We start from the raw sequence: 19,376 nt of genomic DNA on the forward strand, positions 1-19,376 counted from the left end.
CTGACCTTCACCCCGGCCGTTACCCCGCGGCCGGTTCCCGCCAACGCCGGGGGGAAGCGGCCGGCGGCCGTTGGTGGCGGCCGTTGGGCGGCGGCGCCGCGAGGAGGCGCCGGAGGCCGATGCCGGCTGGGTGCCGTGGGCGGCAGGAGGCAGCATGGAGCTGCTGATCCTCAGCGCCGGCGAAATCCATCCACTCGCCGGCAAAACCCCGTTAGATCTCTTTAACGCGCTCGTTCGGTGGCTTTGCCAGACGTGTTGCGCGGGAGTTTCCTCAGAAAGTGTTGAGAAGCGATATTCTACCTGCAGGAGGGAGGAACGAGCACCCTGTCCCTCTTCGATGCTGCCCCAAAAGAGCTGTGCCGTGCAGTCTCACAGGGCACTGGTGACTGTAAGCAGACTCGTTTGTACTATATTTGCCACCTCCTGAAAGTGCGGCCAAAAGTAAGGACAAATGTACGTTACTTACAGACACGGTATACTTCAGAAAGATTCAAAATGTTTGCACAAAATAAATATTTTGCTTACAGTATGACACACAGAAAAAGCCAGTGCCACAGGACTGTAAAGACCGTATCTTCTATACAGACTATGCGTTTTGAAGATGCTGCTCACATCTCAGTGTTCAAGTGACAAGGATGAACATGCCAGCCAAAGAGCATCCTACACAGCAGCATTCTTCTCACAGCTTTCTGTCTGTAAGACATTGCGTGGAAATAGCAGACTGCAGTGACAAGGGCAGCTTTGTAACTTGGAAATATGCAGAATCTTCTCCACCAACACAGCATTTGATCACCTGAGAGAGCTTAACACTATCCAAGCATCCACCCCCTCTTCCAGGTCATTGGCAAAGATACTGAGTAAAACAACATCACTAAACCTAAACATTTCTGGAGGACAGCATTGCTGCCTTCTCCACCCTGAAAAGTAACCATTACGCTGTTCTCTCTGCTTCCATCCTTCAACCAGATTTCCAACTCAGAATAGGACATTTACTCCAATTCCACGGTAACTTTGTTTAATAGGTTTTGGTGAGGAACCTCCAGAAATGATTTCCGAAAATCCAACTTTCTTCCCTGGTTTGCCTTTTTCTACATCCTTCCTGACTCACAAGCCTGCTGGAAGTCTGTGACCATGTCAGTATCTCTCTTCACAGAAACTATGCTGGCGCTTTCCCAAGACATTGTCTTTATCCATGTGCCCAGTGATCTTACTCTTTTATGGTATTGGCCTTTCAGTGTGAACAGGAGCAGGAATATCTGTCAAGGTACTACCACCACCACCAGAAGATTCACTAAACATTTTTACTGAGTGTCCTTCCTCATTACAGTAACCCTGAGGCACTTGCATGTATGAATCTTTATGTTTTGCCTTTAAGTCTCTCCATTTTTTCCACTCATGAACTTGAACCAAAGTATATGAAGATATAGGATATTTTTAGAATACTTCACAACAGAACAGACAAACATCCTAACTTTACCAGTGTCATGGTTTCAGTTGGGATGGAGTTAATTTTCTTGCTAGCAGCCAGTATAGTGCTATGTTTTGTATTTGGGATGAGAAATGGTGTTGATGGTGCACTGATGGTTTTGGTTGTTGCTGAGCAGCCAAGGCGTTTTCTGCTCCTCACACCACCCCACCAGTGAGTAGGCTGGGGTTGCACAAAAAGTTGGAAGGAGACACAACCAGAACAGCTGACCCCAACTGACCAAAGGGATATTTCATACCATGTGATGTCATGCTCAGCAATATAAAGCTGGAGGAAGAAGAAGGAAGGGAGGGACATTTGGACTTGTGGTGTTTTGTCTTCCCAAGTAACTCTGTTTCATGTGATGAAGCCCTGCTTTCCTGGAGATGGCTAAACACCTGCCTGTTGATGGGAAGTCATGAATGGATTCCTTGTTTCGCTTTGCTTGCATGCACGGCTTTTGCTTTACTTATTAAACTGTCTTTATCTCAACCCACGAGTTTTATCACTTTTACTCTTCGGATTCTCTTCCCTATCCCAACCAGGGGGAATGAGCAAGTGGCTGCATGGTCCTGGTTGCCAGCTGTGGTTAAACCACAACAACCAGTCATACCTTTATTTAAATAAGAGCTCTAAGATATACCTCATGGGACTGAACAGACAGGGAGCTCAGGAAGAGAGCTGACAGGTGAGAAGTTACACAGACCTTCAAACCACCCCAGCATCCCACTGTGGGATGAAGGAAGGTTGGAAGGATGGAAGGAAGCTCGGTCCTAGAATGACTAAACACTGTAGGCCTCAACAATCCCTACTGATTCACAACAGTGAAAAATTAAAATAGCCTGACAAAATCCTATAGTCCCAGACAGAACAAGGGAAGGAATAGATTGGAGGGAGCAAATTTTTTTTTTTTTCCCCCCAGGAGAAGCAGATATTTTTGCTAAACCATATTATAGAACTTTCCTGGCTAGCAAGCTCAGGCAGCTCACAGGATGGTGAACTACCACAAGGAAGGAGGAGGGGACTACACAGCAGAGATTGAGAACACCTGCTTTTGATAGCAGTAAGTTGTGAATTCTTTTATCAACTTCCCTACCTATAGATTAACGTCATGTGACTTCAGAGTAACTGTTAAGCAAAACCCCCCATACATTCATCACCAGAGTCTGATGTAGAGCCAGCACAAATACCAAAGAATTTGAATGAAAGCCAATTGATGGGGATTTTATTTGAATGCAAACAAGTTAGATTTCTAACATTACATAAGTTACCCAAGAGAAATCAAAACCACTTAACTGAATCCTAAAGTAGCTTTTCTTTCCTTTTATAAGTGATTTGGGGAAAATCTAGGCAGAACAGGAAAGTGAAAACGGAAAAAGTTTAAGAAATAGAAGGGAGCAATTTTTTTCTTTCTTTTTTTTTTTTTCCACCATGCTTATCTAAATTCCCTTTCTTAATGTAGCAAGTTTTTGAAAAGAATACTTTTGTTTCTTAGGTAGAACCACCTTTCCCTTCTGTTTGTTTCTTTTACGACTCTTGAACAATTGCATCAAAAATATTATACTAGAAAACCAATTCAGATGAAATACCTGTCATTTATATACTGAGCCCTTCACACTGAAAGGGGGTTTGCCATAGAGAAGGGAGAGTTGGTGCCTGTATACACCTTCAACTTGCAGGTGTAGTGATTTGTCTCAGAGAAAGAAAAAAATAGTTCATTTATTAGTGTTGGCTCTTCAATTAAACGTCTGACATTCTTACGAACACGAGTTAACTTCGCAACTAATTTTAGTATCTCCTATGTCTCTTAAGTAATTTGCAAGGAAGCCACATGGAAACAGTGACTTAAGATGACTGGAATTTTTAGAATCTTACTGTCTCTGTGAGTGCTGTTCCCGACACTGTCTCCTTGTAAACAAAAATCAAACAGCTGAATAAGTGATGCTCAGAAGCTACCAGCTTTAATATATGTGCAATATTCATTCTAAAGTTTAATAAGTACCACTTTACTCTTAGTGCTCATCAGTTTGACCACCAAGAATACCTACCTGGTTGTTTTCTTGTGGTTGCTTTCTAATAAAAAGACAAGAGTCATTAAGTACTAGATGATATTTCACAAAAAAAATTACTGGAGATGACATTATGTTACTTTTCAGGGTGAGGACTGCAGGAAGCCTTTCACTACACCTACTTATCTGCTCTCTTCATGTAATAGTTAACAGCTACAAGAAAGATTGCTAACAGCTACAAGGAAGATTAAATGACCTACTAAAGTAAATCTTTCTATTAAAACCAAAACTATTACCCCCTCCCAACACATGCCACCTCAAGTCAGCTGTAGATGTATCTTTCTCTCTGACCTCTCTTCTTCAGGTAGATAGGATCCTAAAGAGGTCAGTGCCTTTGGAGACATGTATGGGAAGAGAACAATAAAACATTTCATGTTACAGTAGCCACAGGAGCAAAAACCATCATTTAGATTGTTAATGCTCTGAAACAGAATCTGTCTCTTTACTGCAGTCAGGAAGTGATGGTGCTTTACTTCACTACCAACCAGTGCATATTTTACACTTTCGCTAAACAAATTTAGCTATCTCGCTGTCTGATAAGTTAGAGAGCATTAATACACAAACCGTTAAGGCTTCTAATACCAGTTTGTTACTGTTTTTTTCATTCTAGTGTGGTGTAACAGCTGTTTTGTTGCTAAATGTCACGGGATCTTCTTGCTGACCACTCCAGCTATTTGCACAGTGTATGCCTACAACTTAACGCTAATATAACCTATGGCAGACAGCATTTAAAAACCCACAGTAGTCAGGAAAAAAATAAATAAAAATTGTTCTTCCCTTAGTGCTTTCCTGGTAGGCATGACAGTAGAGAATTAGTATTTTGGGAGTCTGTACCATCAGTCGGTCTTTCCCTGGTGATTAGCTCAGTTTGTCAGTGAATTAAATTAGTTCCTCCTCGGAGTTACCTTTAATTGATTTAAATACTTTCCATCCTTAATTGAGATATAGGATAGGAGGTGGGAGAGTACATAACCTAAATATTCTTAAGCAATGCTGTTAGTATGAAAAAATGGGGAAAATATTTAAGTAAGTTGCATCTGAAAGGTGAGCATCTCAGTTGTTAAACTTCAAGTATCCAAATAAAATTAATTTCAGGTAACAACTGCATAGTTAAAAGGAAAAAGTAATCTACAAAACAGTGGGGATGTTAACATTGCCATAACTAAGCATGTTGCACTAAACTTCTGTAGTATTTCATCACCTCTTTTCCTCTCATTTAAACAGTGATTAGTGTATTAAACATTAAATAAACATATTCTGCTGTGTAAAATGCTGGATATTTTTCAGTTGCTCTATCTGATGCTCTTTTTCTTCTACTCACACTTTTTCGTTTTACTATTCCACTGTCTGCCCTCTATTTAAAGCTACTTATTTTAATGTCCCATTGAATTTAAGCCTACTGAAAGCATTATACTCAGTCTCCTCCATTTTTATGTAAATTTGAGCTGCTATTTAGATATTCTTGCACACTAAGCAGTGCACGGACCTTCACCTTGAGTGTCTCTTCCCAGAAATTTCCCATGCTCTACTTTGAAACACTTAAATTGTTCAGAATCGTGTTCTCTTAGTCTGCTTTCCCCTGATATTTCACAGCCTATAAACTCAGCATAGCTATAGGCCAGCAGTTGCTATATTTTATAAAGCACTCTGCCTTAAAACAAAGGTTAAATCTTACAGTTCTTTTAGTTCTGTTTTGCTATAGTGCTTGAGACCTAACTTAGAGAACAGTACTTTACTGTCAATATATATATATACACACACACATATCTCTCTCTACATATCATGCATATTTCAACCAAAAAACATTAAATCAAAGATTTAAAGAGCCTCCAAAGTAAACTAATGTGGTGTTCCTTTTATTTTCTCCCCAATATTTTTATCTTCAAAAGGGTTCATCCTATATTGGAAGGGAATCTAATAACAATTATTTAAATGAAAAATTACTTATATCATAATCAAAAGAGATACTCATCTCTCCATATATTAAATATTGCTTACTAGATACTGTTATATACATATCAAAAAATACTCCTATCTCCTATAACCAGCAGGCCAGTAGGGATATTTTTTCATAAAAAGATAGGACTTTATCAAAACTATAGTACAGAGCTGCTAAGTTAATTCTCAAGTTTAAATTTGAAAATTAAAAAACCCTTTTATTTGTGGAAATAAATAAGCCAAAAACTGTTACCAAATTTTTATGATTGAAACTTTGATCTGACATTTACATATCAGTATACCTCTTTGCCATACAAATATTTCAGAAAACCACTTGGCAAACAATATTCCTAGCTGGTTGAGTGAACCAGTTCTCTTAATGTTCACCAGAATTTTTCTCTCAATATAGTTTAATTTAAATTCAAAGAATTATGCAAGAGTATTTCCTATATTTCCTAAAACATCTTGAAGCCTCACTTTTTCTAACAAGATTTAGTGAGGTACAGAGTGGCAAGACAAACTAAGACCCAAGGTGATTATCCTTCAGAAAGAGGCACGATTAAATACGAGTACATAACTAGTCCTCTTGAGCTCAAATGCATGTCTTATTAAAGTGTTATTAGAAGAACAGTGTTATGAGAAGAAGAAAGAGTACTCTGCTACGTCAAGTCTGATAACAAGATCAAGACACAAGATCTAAATGATTAAGCTATCATTCCATATTAACCCTTAATTACAAAAGCCAATATCAAGTGGTGCCCACTGGGTATTTCTCTTACTTTTTTTTCCTTGCTATTATACATAGAGTCTCATCATTCTGTCTATCTTAAATTTGCCTAATCTTTTCCATGGAAAGGCACAATATAGGCATTTATTGCTTTGCCAACATTTAATTTTGTAGGTTAGTATTTTTCATGTCAGCTACCTTCTTCATGCTGAGTTATTTTGGGAAGTTTTATCTAAAATGTTTCTAGAAGCAAATTTAAGGGAAATCTTTCCTTACAAAAAAGAATAGTATAATAGTTTTATTAAAAATACACAGCGCTTCCCCTTTTATGAAACAGGAACTACCAATTTCAGAAATCTGAAGAATATTCCTCTTCCTACTGCCATTACAGTGTACCCAAACAGTGTACCTCTCTCTCTGCAGAGAACGTGTGTATTCTCTGTAGTTTCCCCTCAGCAAACGGATGCCACTGTGATGCTGTGTTCCAGGCTTGCAGGAGAAGATAAAGGCAGCACATTAGTCTTTTGTAGCAAAGAAAGTGATAAAAACCAGAAGGAAGAAAACACCCTGAATCAAATGGAAAGGGAGGGAAGGGGAAAAAAGAGGAGCATTCGTGGTAGGAGGTGATATAGGACTATGGAATGTAAGGGAATAATGGGAACCATTCAAGAAGGAAGATCATTTTGGAACGGAACACTTGAGGTGAGGAAGAGGCTCGCAGTCACAGTGGGCAGAAACACTGGAGTGTAACAACAATGGCAAGGAGGTGCTGGCTTCACATTAGTTGGTAACCATTAGGGTGAGGCGATACACTTAAACTGATCCAAGAGCTGAATGCTGCTGAAAGGAGGGGTCCAGTCCCAACACCCTCCCCAGGTTCTTGTTCTCAGTGATGCATGAGCACTGGGTCTGTCCAGGGTCAAACAAGAACAAAAGCTACCAAGAGAAAGGAGGCAGGACAGCAGCTAGGCACCCCCATGTATGGGACGAGAGTAGCACAAGCACCTTTTCTGACAGTAGTTTAGTTTTAGTGTGGTTTATTTGTAATTCGAAATTGCACTTCAAGGTATTTTTTTCTACACAACATGAAATTGGGACCATGCAGAAGAGAGCAGTCTGTCAGTGCAACGCTCTCCTTTAGTACCAGTATACCAGTGATCTCTGCCATGGATCTAAAGCACCAACTTTACTGGTAAACCATGTAGCAACCAGGATGATCCTCCAAAGTGGGCAGTTGCCATCTTCCCTTTTTAATTAAGGCAATGAAATGCAAAAACTACTCTGAGAAAAGGCTCCATTTGCAAGTTCAAACATTCAAGTTACACAACATCAAAATGAATTTTTTTCATAGAACATTCTTCACTTCCCTTACACATACAGATTGTGATGCTATCTGTAATGAACTCAGACTTACAAGACCCCTGGAAAACTGAATCAAAATCTGATTATATAAAGTGGAATATTTTCCTTTCAGTCTTCTCTTAGAGCAGTTAAAGACAACATTTCATCAACTAATACTAAGGTGATGGCATAAATGTCAAGAAACACAAGAATAGATAATTTTTCATTATTTGTTATCCATGCAACAACAGTACTACACTCTTATAATAATTTTTATTTCTATGAGAAGCTTCTACCAAAATCATAATGAGTTTTGTGCATTAAAGGAAGTGTGATTTGGGTAACATATAGCAGAGGTACACGGTAGAGTTCTACCTGGTACGTGGTACAGTTCTAAGCAAATTTATAAACAGATGAAAAAAATGAAGTTATAAAATTCAGACTCCTGTGCAAACAAAGATAAACCACTATCTGTTAATGCTTCTTTGTAAATATTTTCACCATTACAGTGTTCAGCCCCTTGGACACTACTTTTACCTACCCTATCAGCTTCTCCTGCCGATGTTTCTGACGGAACGTCTTTTATCATCCAGTGCAGTCTGAGGATTCTGAGGGAGATGTTTATAGCTTTGTCTCAAATAAGTACAACATCTCCCCTTATGGGATCTGAAGCAGCTGTAGCAGTATCATCAGGGAAGGCATATTTTATTACCCTCAATGAGGTTGAAAAAATGACATTAGGGTATTGTCAGCTGTAACATGTGGCTTATTTAATTAGGTACACAAGTACTGGGAGAATTCCCAAAATGAAATACATCCGAGACAATTACCAGATACACAACATGAAGCACTTAAGAGCTTTGATCTCCAGATACTCCCTTCAAAAGGTCCTCGTACAGCACACTCTTACTCTCTCTAAATGGTTAACTTGGGCTTTTCATCACTTAGCTTGCATAGGGAAGCAAATAATTATTATTTCAGATGGAAAATACTTTTTTCCTTAGGATTAAATAATCAATAGTATTACTATTAGAAAAGAATTCTCTAAGAAGTCAAGAAACTTGGTTGCAAAATATTTTTAATATTAAAATTAAGGACTAGTCTTATTATCTTGAGATTATCTCATGAAAAAGGGTAGAAGAATAAAGCAGTGTAGCCCTTTGTATTTCCGAAAATTCTTGTGTTATAAATATTCCACCAACCTGCAATAACATACTCCCTTGTATATCTTGTGTCTCTACATTTTTCTTGATAGCAAAGGCCAGTTCTTTATGAAATTTCCTTTCTGAAAGAACTCCTTACAGCAGAAATGACCAGTTCCTTCTGAATTTTTATTTACTTCAAAATAGCTTTAGAATTTGTCTCTTTGACTGTAGATTACAAAATAAGGACTGCTTCTGTTTTCCAGGAGAATTCACATATTGTTTTTCCAGTCTGCAATGGAGTGCCAAGGTTATGCCACCCTTATTCCTCAGAAGCAGCTGCACACAGATTTCCCAGGTCTGGTTCTGATGCAGGCAATGTCTACGTAATTATGGCAGCACTGTTAAGAGCAAATCAATGTGGAAAATTATTTCATGCTACGATTGTGGCATTCATACAATACACATTTCACGTAGCTACAATACACGTAGCTTTTAAATTGGACAAGCACTAATCTTAACAAAGCATCGTAAATGGGAAGAATCAGGAGATTCACTTCAAAATCTCACTTCTGATCTAAATTTAAATGCTACCAAAGACACATCTGTCCCTTCTAACAAAACAAGGCTATCGTCTGGCACAGGAAAAGAGACTATGTTTCAGTCACAGGGGTAACTGGAGGGAATGTCTGGCATGGATTTTAACAATTACTATTTTCTTTTTACCTTGAATAGCAAATAAACTAATTTCAGAGACTTTATAAACTAAATAAACTCTAAAATACTCATCATTTATTCTGGTCATCTGAAAGTATAAATGTTGCAGATATTTGGAATTGGCACATCACTTACAGGAGCTGCTGTGTGCACTAAAGAAAATTGGGGAATTGCTGTTACAAGACTGTTCCTTAGGAAAAATGTGGTTTGCTTTGCGTAATACCAGAAGATGTGAAGAACAGAATGTAGCCACATTACAGAAAAAAATATACTCTCTGCTGTAAGGAGAAGTTGCAAGTTAATTTAAGAAGTACAATACATCTCTAGGAAACTTGGGCAGCTCTTACATTGGGGAGAATCCTCATCATAACTTCATAATGCTAAAATCTTTCTTTGTTGTTCTTACAAAAAATCAGAATACCACTTAAAGCAAAATAAATGCTCTGGCGCTCAAAACTCTACAGAAGGAAATATTTTATCTTTAACATAGTGGTCAGAGTAAGTGCATCTAGCAGAGGTGTATATGTATATAATAAATTTTCTCTTTTGGAGTTACAGCCAAAAAAAAAATAAAGCTTTATTCAAATTAACATTGACAGGCCTAATGTCTAGGCATAAGATGCCTGCAAAGTTTATTTATTTAAAAAAAACCAAACAACCAAACACAACAATCAAAGAGTTTTAGGAAGGTCAGCCACACCACCAAAACCAGAGCCCAAATGTGGTGTGGGTACAGCAGTCAGAGCAGGAGAGTGGAAAAGCAAAAGAGAGGAAATGCAAACGAGGCTGCCAGCTGGAGCTTCCGACATTTTTTCTTCTACCAAGAAAAAAACACCAGATATCTTAATACTGATTTAGAGACATTAGCTTGCCAATTTAATGACACCAAGTTGGGTGGGAGTGCTGATCTGCTCAAGGGTAGGAAGGCTCTACAGAGGTATCTGGACAGGCTGGATTGATGGTCTGAGACCAATGGTATGAGGTTCAACAAGGCCAAGTGCTGGGTCCTGCACTTGGGTCACAACAACCCCAAGCAATGCTACAGGCTTGGGGAGAAGCGTCTGGAAAGCTGCCTGGCAGAAAAGGACCTGTGCGGGTGGTGGCTGACAGCCAACTGAGTATGAGCCAGCAGTGTGCCCAGGTGGCCAAGAAGGCCAACAGCATCCTGGCTTGTATCAGAAACAGTGAGGTGAGCAGGACTGGGGAAGTGATCGTCCCCCTGTACTCGGCACTGGTGAGGCCCCACCTTGAGTACCATGTTGTTTTAGGCCCCTCGCTACAAGAAAGACATTGAGGTGCTGGAGCGGGTCCAGAGAAGAGCAATGAAGCTGGTGAGGGGTCTGGAGAACAAGTCTTATGAGGAGCAGCTGAGGGAGCTGGGGATGTTCAGCCTGGAGAAAAGGAGGCTGAGGGGAGACCTTATCGCTCTCTGCAACTACCTGAAAGGAGGCTGTAGAGAGGTGGGGGTTGGTCTCTTCTCCCAAGTAACAGGCGATAGGACAAGAGGAAACGGCCTCAAGCTGCAGCAGGGGAGGTTTAGACTGGGTATTAGGAAAAAAACACAGAAAGCGGCATCAAGCATTGGAACAGAAAGTGGCAGAATCACCATTCCTGGAGGTATTTAAAACACATGCAGATGTGGTGCTGAGGGACATGATTTCGTGGTGGACTTGGCAATGCTAGGTTACTGGTTGGACTTGATGATCTTGAAGGTCTCTTCCAACCATAACCATTCTATGCTTCTCTGAGTTTACTGCAGTACTCCTGGCAGCTGGGAAACATCGGAGAGGCCCTCTGCCCCCACCGGACAGACTGCACACACCCAAACACCTCCCTGCCCGCTGAGAGTACCCCAAAGAGCGTTTAAAATAGCCTAAACCCCCCCTCCCCCCGTTGCCTTCGAATACTTTCCTCCGGGGGGGGGGGGGGCGGGTCTGCGGAGGGCAACCCGCCCCTCGCAACCCGCCCCTCGCAACCCGCCCCTCGCAACCCGCCCCTCACAGCCCGCCCCTCACAGCCCGCCCCTCACAGCCCGCCCCTCACAGCCCGCCCCTCACAGCCCGCCCCTCACAGCCCGCCCCTCACAGCCCGGCCCTGCCCTGCCCGGCCCTGCCCTGCCCGACCCCGCCGAGCCCAGCGCGCGCCCGTCGTGGCCTACCCGCAACGTCCCCTTCCCGCGCCCCACGTCCGCGCGCTCAGTGACGCCCCTCCCCCCGGAGGGGGATGCTGGGAGCTGTAGTCCGAGGCCGAGGCGGGCGGAACTACAAGTCCCAAAACGGGCCGGGGGTTGCGGGGATGAAGGGGTAGTGGGAGGCGGCGCCATTTTGAGGGCGAGAGGTCGGTAGCGTCTCCCCCCGCCGCCGGCTGGGAGGGCGCTGCTCGCCGAAGCGGCGGGAGTCGGGCGGCTCTGCCTTGAGGTTGGTTTCTTCGTCCGCATGCGGCTGCGGCCGGGGAGGCGCTTCTCCGTACTGGTGTGTGGCAAAGCGGGGCTTGGCCGAGTGCTCGGGCCGCCGCGGGCGGGCGGCGGTGTTGGCGCATGGGTGCCGGCAGCTGCGCTTGTGGGAGATCGGCGCTAGGCTGAGGGAAGCGTGTGTGTGGCGGGGAGCAGGGTGCCTTACCCTGTGGGGGGAGCAGCTGACACACCTACCGGGAGTCAGGGCAGGCGGCTCCCGGCAGCCGCGCCTTCACCTCAGCGCCTGCTGCCTCCGGCTCTGCCGTGCGGCCTGGCTGTGTGGGGGACGCTGGCCTACGTGCTTTGTCTCCTCTGAACCAAGAAAGAGGTGGTCGCACAGACAAAACCAATCAGTTTCCCCTATCTGTAAGTTCTGCCACATATGCCTTCTTTTTTCATTTGGAAATTTATTGTGCAGGTGGTGCTTAAGGCTGTGAGTTACTTGTTTGAGTCTTCTGGATGTTTGGCTGCTTAGTTAAAGTGGTAATTTAGTGTTGCAAGCACCAGCCTGGTGAATGATGTATGCCAGTTCAGGTTCAATGCTTACAACCAGTTCTTTACAGAAATATGACAGACCTATGCCTGTCCCATTAAAGAGGCAAGACTGTCACATAGATTGTGCGTTCTCAGTACATACTTGCGCTGTCTTCCCCAAGAATGCTGGTGGAGATGCTTTCTCATGTAACTTCACTGTCCCAAAGGATAATCAGAGCAAGTGTGTTAAAGATAATCAAGAAAGGATGTTCCTATCTGGGACAGTAACAGAGCAGCATTCTCCATCGTTAGAGAGATAGCTGTGCAGCAAGTATGCACATGCCCTGTTTTTACATATCAGAACATGGACTCTGCTTAAACGCCATACCAGAAGATAGATGTGGACATAGAAACTAATAAAGCAACTTTTTTATTCCAACCCTGGTTTTGAGTGAAGGTAGAGTAACATTTTTGGATAGATGGGGGATAGAGTCCCCAATTCATTTGACGTCACTCTCGCTTTCTAATTTACAAAAAAGAGGAACAGAGGAGTTGGAGGTATGCCTAAAATGTGTATATCTTGAGGAGAGACCATAGTACCCACAATGTTGTTCCACCAGCTCTGAGGAAGAGGGGTAGTTCCATGGCCGTGTTTTTCCCTCTTCTGATATTAGTGCTGCCTTCCAAGTAGTAAAGTCAAGTGTAAACAGTAAAGTCTCCTTGGTTTAGACATTTGGAGACTGAGGATGGCAGAATTCTCTTCCTTTGGGAAGTAGGTGGGAAAGTGCCTGGAGTAACACCTTGTTAGTTTTGCAAGTGAACGTGAGATGATAAAGGTTACTTACAAATCTTCCTTTAATGCTACCTACAGATCCTTTCCAGCTAGAGAAACAAAACTTCATTTTTTGTCCAGAATGAGGTATATGTGACACTTATTAATATTTACTCGCAGAAACTTGAAATGTTCACAGAAAGCAGTAGAATAAACCCTCTAGTAGGAAAAATTATTTCTTTCTTGTTTGGTACTACATTGGGGTTTTTTTTTGGGGGGGATTTGCTGAATAAACTACTTGGCACTTGATTTATAATAAAATGACTATTGTTTTTTATTGCATTCTATCTAGACTTCAGGAATACAAAGGAAAATCCACGTAATTCTAACCAATATATGGGTAATGGCATAACTGCATGTCATGGTGGTCAGTGCCATCTTGCTTTGTTTTTAATTGCTCTCATGTCTCTGAATATTTCTGGAACCCATTGATGCATTCTTAAATTGCAGTCTGTTTGGGGCAGGGATTGCTTTTTTTGTGCTTGTTTTTAGAAAACATGCAACCAAGTGGTCTTGGTCCCTGACAAAGGTCTTTAGTTGTTCCAAAACCAAAAATGTAATAACAGATTGCAGATTTAAGTCTTATTTGACTAATACCAAATTATAAATGCCATCCAGCATCTATTTGATTGGTGTTAAATGAATTAGTTAAGTTCAGTTTGTGTCACAGAAAATAATCCTTGTCGTTGAAGTATTTGCATTTTTGTTGGTTGTATTAGTGATGTCAGGCATCAGTTTGTGCATTGGAAATTGGCACATGTTTATGCTGTAAAAGAGATTTATAACACTCGTCAAAATAGCATAGGTCAATAGAGAACAGAGGTTGTTGATGTAATTCATTTTCAAATATTCACATTTTAAAAGAGTGATTTGTAAATTATTTAAGATGTGGCATAAAATGTGACTGCTAGACTGGTACAGCACTAATGTATTGCTTTGCTGAAGATGTGCAATAATGGTGCAATTTTATTTAAACAAGACTTCCAGTAGGTGATGTCTGCTTTTCATCTGATTGAGTACATCTTAGTTGTGACCATGGAAGGTCTGAGGATGCGTATCATAGGCCTGAATAACTTCTGCTTTTCAAAAATGTGCATGCTGATAATGTATTATTTTTTTCTAAGATGCTTCATGCTGAAAATAGAGTAAGACTCTTGGAGCGTCAGGATGAAATCACAATTGAACCATGTTCTAAAAAAATGAAGTCAACAGAAGGGGCTTACAAGAAACTCTCTGATGATGATAACCAAGGTATTCAAGGGGAAGCGTATGCTGAGAGAACATCAAACTATTTGATACCAGTGTATGCCTTGGATAACCAAATGCAACATGAAATGCAGAAGCAAGAGAAAATACTTACTGGTGTTTTGGGAACTGAAGCACCAGATGAAGTGCCCCCTGACAATAACGTAGTGCTTAGTCAGCCAGTTGATTCAGAAACTGTGCAGAATGTAAATCCTCCATTTGCATCAATAAATGACACTAAAATTGAAGACAAGAAAGGCCCTTTTATTACAAATACTGCTGGTGAAGATAATATTAGGAATATCTGCACATCATTCTCAGTAAATAGAAATGCATCAGATGAAGAGTTTTTTACAAGCAAAGAATTTATCGGACCAATTTACAAGCCTGGCGAAAGCAACAAACATGACAAATCTGGGAGTTGTGATGAAGGTGGAAGCAGTGGGGGAGATGAGAATGAATTGCATGTAAACAGAGCTAAAAGAAAGGAGGCAAAGAAGTTTCAGGCTATTTCTTCTGCTGTACCAGAAATAGATGATGAACTTGACCAGTTCTATAAAGAAATTCACCAGCTGGAAAGTGAAAATTTAGATACTACTTTTCAGGAAAAAGAAACTGAAACTCCTCAGGAACAATATTCTCCATATAACTGTTGTCAAACCTCACAAGAGGATTGTCAAAGTGTATTGTTGGGCAGCCCGCAACCCTCATTTTACGAGAATGGACAGTGTTTATTTGGGGAACATATCAGTGAGAAAACAAGCAATGACCAGCAGTTTGTTGTGGAAGCAAGTGGCTGGAAAACTGAAAATACCTGTACGGGACAAGTAGATTCTAAATATTGGAACTACTCAGTGCCTGAATTGAGACCTGCTTGGCAGTCAACAGAGTCCTTCGTAGTACCTCAGGGACCTCTTGCTCCTAGATTCAACCATCAATCACATTTTCAGATACTTAATTCCCCACCACAAAACACAGATTCTCTCCCTTCTCACAGTAGTGAACTTCCTTACAAAAATTATCATGGTTACCATGGAAATACTGATTTCAACAGTCATGGTCCATTGCTTGATCAAAATACCGACTGTACTGGTCATACTGATTTTCATACTACTCAGGTCTTCAGAAATGGAAATAATGACCAGAACGGACTCCAAAATAATGACCAGAACGGACTTCAAAATAATGGTTTCTGTGAAACCAGACAAGAGTGTTGGAAGGATCCAAAAGCTGACAATACAGAAGGAATGCACAGGTTTTCTCACTTGCAGTTACCTGAAGAAAGATTCACTTGTTCACAGAAATGGCTCCTAATCTTAAGAGGCCTACCTGGTTCAGGGAAATCAACACTTTCTCGGTAAGTAAAGACTTAAAGCTTGAGAAACTTATTCAAATAAAATTTTTTAAGAATTAAAAATATATGTATCTGTAAGCACTTGGCAAACTTTAGTATTTGTACATTAGGCTATTAAAATGCAGTAATTTTTAGTTAATGAGTACAAATGACAGTAAATATTAAAAACATTCACTTGGGGTTTTTTGTCTCCTTTAGACTTTTGATGAACAGGAGCTGTTTTGTGTTCTCTATCCATTAAATTGCATAGCCTTTTATTCTGAAATTTTCAGGTATACTGGTATGTGATGTTCTGCCTCTTTTTTTTTTTTTTTTTTATTCTTAAGTTCCTTAATTTAAAAAAAATCTTCTGTCGAATCTAACAGTAGTAATTTTACTGAACCAGAAGTACTTTTTTATGCCCATGCAAAAGTCTTCAAAGACCATAAGAATTTTACTACTTTGAAAATACTTAATTTGTTTTCAGTGTGTTGATGAAACTAAGTATAATCTCACTCTTTTTTTTTTTTTTTTCATACTATGGTTTGCCAACTTCTCTGTTTATTTGTGAACAGCACACAAGAAAAGTATTATTTTCCCTTAAAAATATACTTGAAGTCTGCCAGGGTTAAAAGCAGGTACCACCTCCAACTTGGATTTTCACTTTTTTTTTTTTTTTTTTTTAGCCTAGTTTAAAAAGCACAGAAATTGACGTAGAGCACAGGCACTATTTGTATTAAGTGAAAATAAGGTTTCTCTTGCATAGAAAAAAAAAAAAGGTTACTGTATCAGTACTTAACTGATTGAGCTTCATCCAGAAACTGTACATCACTTCTCTGGTTATCTTCCGTTCTATGCTAAGAGTCTATTAGATAGATACAGTGATCATGTTCTTCCTTGTCTTACGTATAAAGGAGTAACCTTCCTGTTTGGTTTTTTTCTTCTGAAAGTTAGGAGACCATATAATAGAAAAAATACCTATTAGAAATGTCTAGCTTATGTATTTGTATAATTTTAACAATAACATTTTCTAGTTACTGAGTGCTTTTGCAAGCATACATTTCTGAAGCTACATGAGCCTGTGTGGGTATTATGGCAATAATTCCTTTAATATATGAAAGCAACATAAAAAATTGGAAAAAAAATAATAACTGTGGGAAAAATGCTGCCTCAGTGCAGGAATTGGACAGTACTTAATGAAGATATCTAGCAGAATAGAATATTTTGTTTTCCATGTTTTGTGTGCTGAATTGTCTTTTGAGTCTTTCTCCAAATATTTTATTCATATTATCTGAGAGATTCTAAATATCTTCAGGTTTTTATGAACACATATTCTTGCTTTTTTGCTAGTGAGATCAATTACTAATTTCATTCAACAGATGGGAAAGTGAGTACTATGAGATCAACGTCAAGAATAGTCACCAAATTTGGATGCAGAATTTGAACTGTGTGGGACTTATTTTTCAGTGTATTCAATTATGTGCAGTTTCATATGTTCAAAGTTTGGCTGCAATTGTTGATTCCCATAAAATCATGTCTCAGGTACCTGGGGGGGGGGAAGGGAAGGGGAACGAACCATGAATTAATGTCTGCCTATGAGGAAAATATATATATTATTAATTAAGTCTTATTCTTAATAAAGTTGACTATATTTGTATGTATATAACATCATAGACTTCTGCAGTGTGGACTAGGACAGTAAATGCAGTCTTCTGATGTCATGTTAGTACCCAAAGGTATCTTTGCAAGCTTCACCTCTTTAGCTCCTGCAGACAAGCCTCTACCACTTTTGGTAGCAAAATGACTGTGTAGGAACAGCAGAAACTTGACATCATCCATGTGGATCAGTGCTAGAAGGGAATGAGATGCATCTTGCAAGTGGGTTTCTCAAGTATGAAATGACAGCAGAGCAGCAGTGAGACTCAGGAATCTTGAATTCCTATTTGTGTTTTGTGCAAAGTGAGGGTTTGTAAGTACAGACACTTCCTCCTGCTCCCAAACTTGACCTGTATCTGTCCCAAATCTTCCACTGAAGTCTGTGGGTTTAGGTAGTAATGATACTTTCTTTGCATAGATGTGCTTTTTGTTGTTTCTGTTTCCTAATTCATGAGCCTGGGATAAATTTTATTTCCAAATACTTGTTAGAAGTATGTGAATTATTACATATGACGTCAACAAGTATGTTTGTGTTTTATATTTTACAAGTTTAAATACTACAAAATCTGAAGGAGGTAATTGTCAGGCTTTTAAATGTTTTATTTTATGTCTTCATTTCACAATTTAGAAACAGGCTATGATCATTGCTGTAATAATTGAAGTTTCAGTTCAGAAACTCATTACTTTGTGATAGCTTGTGTGTTGTGTATAAGGTAAGGGTTTTGTTACTCTGGCCTCTTTGGTGGTAACTTTGCCTTCCCAAATTCTGTAGTTTTAGGATTATTCTTGCAAACGTAGTTTGCTATATGAAATCCGTACGGCATATGAAGTCTGTATGGGTATCAGTTACATAGGTTCATAAATAAATTGTGGTGTATTCTGAACTTCAAGGAATAATAACAAAATATTTCAAGAGTAAACTTTGTTGATGGGTTTGCAAGATTCCTGACCCCTTGTTGTTGTATTTCTTTATTGCTACAACTAATGATGCTTGGAAGATCAACAGAAGAATTTGACTAAGTGAATTATTCTCCAGAACACTCGCAAACAGTCAGTTCCTAGAAATAAAAATAAAAATAAAAATTAATGCCCCATTAGTCCCATTAGTGTGGATTCATCGGTTCATATATATTCCTACAGAAACCTGACGGCCAGGAGCTGTAGGGATGTGTCTACCTACTCATCTAGTAGAAGAATACCAGTTATTATTTGCTGTCTCTTTTATTAAGGCAGATATTCCTTACTCTTTAAGATGCATGTATATACATTCAGCACGCAAAGTGAGTGTGGAAGATGGATCCTGTTTTTCTAGCCTTATTAATCAGCAAATGTAGCATACTGTAAATAAGAAAATTGGGCCGTGTTTGAAGTCATGGCCAAGTAACGTAATGAATATAAATTCCTGTTAAATGATTTCTACAAGAGAGGAATAGATAGGAAAAAACCTGCTATTGTGTGTGGTATGTGATTTCCTTGTGCCATTTTATCTACTTTGAAAAAAAAATAGGCTTTAAAGCCTTCTGTGCTCTCCTAAACCAGTGTGATACACATCCTATTAAAAGACATAGGCTCTAACACAAATAATTATTGAACAATGTCCAAGAAAAGCAGCTGTACTTTTGGTTTATCATGCTCTGCTTTCTGAAGTAGCATTGCTGTTTCTCCTGAAGTAACCTTAACTCTGAAAAAGGGAGAAAGAGCAAGAAGGATAAAAACAGCTTGTATGCAGCTTTGATCATGTTACTTAATATTTGCATCATTAGTGTTTCTTCTGGTCCTCGCTAATCTGAATTTTGTTGTTACAGATATCTGTATTTTAAAAGCAAAAACAACCAACAACTTAATTGTGTGACAGTAAATGTGTAGGAATGTAAATTAATCTGTAATGCAGTGTCCCAGTCTCTAAACTATGATCCATAACAGGTCTGTTGTTGGTGACAGCAGGTGGCAAAACATAACAAATTGTTTGTGTGGGAATTAAACTT

The 19,376-nt window shown here is 39.9% G+C and overlaps 1 protein-coding gene and 1 long non-coding RNA gene across 10 annotated transcripts in view; one reads left to right on the plus strand and one right to left on the minus strand.

Annotated features, from left to right (window-relative positions):
• Positions 1 to 7,228: 7,228 nt before the first annotated feature.
• LOC141735331 (uncharacterized) lies at positions 7,229 to 11,618 on the minus strand. The gene is made up of 3 exons (XR_012584689.1): positions 11,558 to 11,618; positions 10,839 to 10,940; positions 7,229 to 9,083 (listed from the first exon to the last, which is right to left on the minus strand). It is a non-coding gene; the product is annotated as an uncharacterized LOC141735331 (long non-coding RNA).
• Positions 11,619 to 11,647: 29 nt separating this feature from the next.
• N4BP2L2 (NEDD4 binding protein 2 like 2) overlaps positions 11,648 to 19,376 on the plus strand; it is a 45,088-nt gene continuing 37,359 nt past the window's right edge. For 5 of the 9 annotated variants that reach the window (XR_012584685.1, XR_012584686.1, XM_074567912.1 and 2 more), the window contains exons 1-2: positions 11,650 to 11,816; positions 14,282 to 15,759. Coding sequence is in view for 6 of the 9 variants with exons in the window: in XM_074567912.1 (XP_074424013.1) it covers positions 14,282 to 15,759 (1,478 nt within the window). In the remaining 3 variants the exon portion in view is untranslated. Of the gene's footprint in view, positions 12,218 to 14,281; positions 15,760 to 19,376 lie in introns of all 9 variants that reach the window. The other 4 variants (XR_012584687.1, XM_074567941.1, XM_074567951.1 and 1 more) reach the window with 3 other exon arrangements.

The sequence above is a fragment of the Larus michahellis genome, chromosome 1 (genome assembly GCF_964199755.1).
Source record: "Larus michahellis chromosome 1, bLarMic1.1, whole genome shotgun sequence".
Classification (NCBI taxonomy): Eukaryota; Metazoa; Chordata; class Aves; order Charadriiformes; family Laridae; genus Larus; species Larus michahellis.